Raw genomic sequence first — 5,000 nt, 5'->3', positions numbered from 1 at the left:
GATCTCGTTTTGCAGAATTTATACTTCTGCATAATGAACAAACACACACACACACACACACACACACACACGTTAGCAAGACACTCACGTCCCCGATAGTCTATCAGTCATTCTGCCGAAGTCGTGACAGGGCGGGAAGGGAGGGAGGAAGGAAGGAAGGGAGGAGGGAAGGAAGAGGGAAGGGAAGGAAGGAAGTGAAGGGAGTTGAGGGAGGGAGGAGGGAAGGAAGGAAGGAAGGAAGGGAAGGGAAATGAAGAGAGGGAAGGAAGGAAGGAAGGAAGGGAAGGAAGGGAAGGAAGGAAGGGAAGGAAGGAAAAGAGGGAAGGGAAGGGAAGGGAAGGGAAGGAAAGGGAAGGGAAGGGAAAGGAAGGGAAGGGAAAGGAAGGGAAGGAATGGGGAGGGAAGGGAAGGGAAGAGAAGGAAAGAGAAGGAAAGGAAAGGGAAGGGAACGGAAGGGAAAGAGATGAAAGGGAAAGTGAATGGAAAGTATTAAAAGGAAAGGGAATAGACGAAGGAAGAAAGTGTAGGAGAAATAAGTAGAGGAGAAAGAGAAAGGGAGAAAAGAAAATATAAGCGAAGAGAAGAGAAGGAAAGGGAAGGAACGAGAAGGGAAGGAGAAAGAAAGGGCAGCAAAGAGTAGTAAAAGAAGAAAGTTATAGAGAAGGGGAGATAAAGCAAGATAAAAGACGGGAAGTGAAGAAACGAGGTGGGAAGGAAAGAAAACAGAATGGTAAGGAAACGAAAAATATGAAAAGAGAAAAGAAAAAGAAGAGAACAGAGAAAAGAAAAGGATAGAAAAGAGAAGTGAAGGGAAGCGAAGGGAAGGGAAGGGAAGGGACGCTGGACAAGCCCATGCACTATGTATACTGAAAAAAAATAATAGGGAGGAGTGGGGGGCAAACAACACTATGGATTTTGTATAGAATGGACAGAGTTCCCAGTTTGCGCCGGTGCAGTGAACGGTACAGGCAGGTGATTGAATTAATTAAAGGGACATAAAACAACAGCAACAAACGATGGGGTAAAATTGGTGCCAGGCGTATATAGGAAGTGACGCGTGTAAGCGGATGAAAACGTTTTAACTTTGAACGTTGTGAAGAATTTAAACGTTTCCAATGAAGTCATGTTGATTGAAGGGGAGGAACACAGCACACACAAGCTTATAGGCGTGTTCTTAGAGATAGATTGTTAGTATAGAGATGATTGTATGACACGTTGTATTTTCTGATAAACTAAATTATGTATATGAAAGAGAGAAAACTAAGAGCTCGCCTTGCAATCCTTTGTCACACACACACACACACACACACACACACACACACACACACACACACACACAACTCATTTTCATATTTCTTCTCTTTTCTCTCTATTTTTCTTCATGTATTTTTTTCTCATTCATTTTTCTTTATCTTTTTTCTCCTCATCTTCATATTTATTAAGTACTCGTATTTCTTCTTCCTCCATCTTGCACTTTTTCTTCTTTCTTCGCTTTCCCTCCCCCTCCTCCTCCACCACCACCACCACCACCACCATCTCCTCCTCCTCCTCCTCCTCTTCCTCCCTCCTTTTCCTCCTCCTCTACCTCCTCCTCCTCCTGGAAACTACTGGAAGGGAAAACACAGGCATAAAAACGTCTCCTCCGCTGGGAACACCTGCCCGGAACTGCATCAGGTGTGTTCTTATGGGTGGGCCAGGGTTCGAAAGTTCCCTGCGCGCGCTCTCTCTCTCTCTCTCTCTCTCTCTCTCTCTCTCTCTCTCTCTCTCTCTCTCTCTCTCTCTCTCTCTCTCTCTCTCTCTCTCTCTCTCTCTCTTCGACGAAACTTCTTTTTACGACTTTCTTCTTTTCCTTAATCTAATCTCTTTCTTCATTTCCTTTCCTTTATTTCATTTCCTAATCTATTTTCCTCCCTTTTCATTTTTCCAACTTTCCTCCTAGATTTTCTTTCTTTTTCGTTCTTTTCCTTGTTACATTTACGTTCTCTTTCCTTCCTTCTCTCTCTCTCTCTCTCTCTCTCTCTCTCTCTCTCTCTCTCTCTCTCTCTCTCTCTCTCTCTCTCTCTCTCTCTCTCTCTCTCTCTGCTATTAGATTCGTTACCGGGGCCGTCCTTTGATCACTGACGGCCTTCGTTATACTGAATTTTGAAGTTAGCTCGTTATGGCGAGTCATGTTACTTCGTTTTATCGAGTATTTATGTTATTTCGTTATGGCGGGTCTTTAAGTCACTTCGTTATAGCGAGTCAGGTTACTTTGTTATAATTAGTTTTTGTTAATTCATTATAGCGAGTCTTAATTTTACTTATGCTTCACCTTTACAATGAGCCTATTTTCGTAACCATTCTTTATTCTTAGTAACTCTACGTTCCCTTTACTTCTGATTTCAATATTCACATTTTCTTTTTGTTTCTTTATGTTGTTCTAGCTTGATTGTATGACATAATTATAAGACTCCTACTGTTTATCTTAGGGCTCCTTTACGTTTCCTCTTATTCATGTATTATTTTGAATGTTTTAGCTGTTTCATTGTTGGAAGCTCAATTCGTTATCAGCAGTAAAATTTGACAATATACCAGGCGGGTTTAAAATTTCGAGTTGCATCATTTTCCACCTTCTGATCGAGTTCTTGTAAACCTTTCTATTTTTCCCTGATCCTCATTTCACCGTCTGCAATCTTTTTCCGGCGTTAGAGAGTGGGTTCATTACATTAAGAGACAGATTTCGATACTTCAGTTTTTTCATCGTATCTTTAAACCCTCATTTCGGTATCCATAGATTTCATTTCCTTACAGAGACCAACATTTCAACAAGAAGAGCAATATTTTACTCTTTATGTCATTAATATAACTTTAAGAGCTATATTTCACTACCTAGGGAGTCGGCATTTCAATATTAGAGCAATATATTACTAAATAAATCTCTTTGTCAACGTTACAGCAATATTTTCCTACTTAAAGGATTTTATTTCAACATTTAGAGCCATATTTCACTGCCATTATTTCAATATTTCAAGCGCTTCATTCTTACCTGACTTTTCATATCAGTATTTCGAGCCATATTTTACAACTTAAAGTCTATACATAGCAATTTTGAGCTACATTTATATACATAGAATCTAATTTCTGCCTCTAAATTCATGCCTCACTCCTTAATAGTTTATATTAGAACCTTCATTTAAAACATTCAAACGGTAAAACCTTTCATTTCATATCTCTAAGCAAATATTTCGGCATTCAGAAAAAAAGCATTTCGGTATTTGACGATTCGCTTTTAATATTCAGACACTTTACGCTATTTCGAGCACTAAGTTAAAAATTTAGAGGCGATATTTTACTTTTTAAAACATATGCGTACTGAGAATCTCCATTTCAGCATTCAGCCTCATTTCATTTTCTACCAACTGTTTGATTTCGTGCGTTTTCTTCGTTATCTATCGTCCGTTTTCTTCGTTATCTATCGTCCGTTTTCTTCGTTTTCTATCAACCGTTTTCTCCTGTTTTCTTCCGTCCGCTTCTTTAGTCCGTTTTCTTCACGTTTTCCATTCGCTTCCTTCCCGTTTCATTGCCCATTTTCTTCCCGATTGCTTTAGTCCGTTTTCTTCTGCCCGTTTTCTTTCGTTCGTTTTCTTCCATTATTCGTCCGTTTTCTTCCCATTTTTCTCGTCCGTTTTCTTCCCATAATCTCTTCGTTTCCTTCGTTAGATCGCTACCCGTTTTCTATCGTCGTCGCTCTAATTTGGCGTAATGGCTCACTCAAAACTGTCCAGGAGAGGCTGTTGGGAGTCAATGGTCGGAGGGCTTGTAAATTATAACTCTCTCTCTCTCTCTCTCTCTCTCTCTCTCTCTCTCTCTCTCTCTCTCTCTCTCTCTCTCTCTCTCTCTCTCTCTCTCTCTCTCTCTCTCTCTCTCTCTCTCTCTCTCTCTCTCTCTCTCTCTCTCATTATCCAGCTTAAAGAGGTTCGATAATAAAAAAATATATTCATGCGTTTAATGACTGACTGATTTATTTTTTTCGGATTTAATTAAAAACGAATTATGTGAAAAGTGTGTGTTTGAAACGGTTATCTCTCTCTCTCTCTCTCTCTCTCTCTCTCTCTCTCTCTCTCTCTCTCTCTCTCTCTCTCTCTCTCTCTCTCTCTCTCTCTCTCTCTCTCTCTCTCTCTTTTGCTTTCTTTCTTTATTTCCTTATCTTTCTTTCCTTTCTTTGTTTTCTTTTTTCTTTCATTCTATTTATTTATTTATTTCTCTTTTTTTCCCTTTTTTTCTCTTTCTTTCTCTTTATGTTTCCCTTTCTTTCTTTCTTTTTCTCTTTCTTTCTTTCTTTTTCTCTTTCTTTCTTTCATTTTCTCTCTCTCTCTCTCTCTCTCTCTCTCTCTCTCTCTCTCTCTCTCTCTCTCTCTCTCTCTCTCTCTCTCTCTCTCTCTCTCTCTCTCTCTCTCTCTCTCTCTCTCTCTCTCTCGCAAACTTCCTCGCTTCGTCTCTCCCGCCAGACTAATTAAGACTCAAGCCGCGTCTCACCTGGCCGAGGAGACAGGTGTGCCAAGGTGTTGTTATTGCTGTTCTTGTTGTTGTTGTTGTTTATAATTAGTGTTGTTCTTCCCCCTTTGCTATTATATCGATTTTCCCCTTTCCTCGTCTTCCTCTTACTACGCCTCTCTCTCTCTCTCTCTCTCTCTCTCTCTCTCTCTCTCTCTCTCTCTCTCTCTCTCTCTCTCTCTCTCTCTCTCTCTCTCTCTTTTTCTCTCGCTTTCTTTCTTTCTTTCCTTTCTTTGTTTTCTCTTTTCTTTCACTCTTTTTCTTTCTCTTTCATTCTCTTTCTGTTTCTTTCTCTTTCTTTCAATTTCTTTCTCTTTCTTTTTCTATTTCTTTCTTTCACTCTCTCTCTCTCTCTCTCTCTCTCTCTCTCTCTCTCTCTCTCTCTCTCTCTCTCTCTCTCTCTCTCTCTCTCTCTCTCTCTCTCTCTCTCTCTCTCTTCCTTCTCATTTTTCTTCATTTCATTTAAA

General features: G+C 39.9%; 1 protein-coding gene across 3 annotated transcripts in view; it reads right to left on the bottom strand.

Annotated features, from left to right (window-relative positions):
- Positions 1-5,000, bottom strand: part of LOC127003263 (uncharacterized) — a 63,823-nt gene that overhangs the window by 28,037 nt on the left and 30,786 nt on the right. The window contains exon 3 of one of the 3 annotated variants that reach the window (XM_050869691.1): positions 2,017-3,770. The exons of the other annotated variants lie outside the window; for them this stretch is intronic. Within the exon in view, the coding sequence (XP_050725648.1) occupies positions 3,751-3,770 (20 nt within the window). The 3' untranslated portion in view covers positions 2,017-3,750. Of the gene's footprint in view, positions 1-2,016; positions 3,771-5,000 lie in introns of those variants that run through there. 3 annotated transcript variants of the gene reach the window in all.

The sequence above is a fragment of the Eriocheir sinensis genome, chromosome 25, assembly GCF_024679095.1.
Source record: "Eriocheir sinensis breed Jianghai 21 chromosome 25, ASM2467909v1, whole genome shotgun sequence".
In the NCBI taxonomy this organism is placed as follows: domain Eukaryota; kingdom Metazoa; phylum Arthropoda; class Malacostraca; order Decapoda; family Varunidae; genus Eriocheir; species Eriocheir sinensis.
This window is presented reverse-complemented; position numbering and strand designations above follow the sequence as displayed.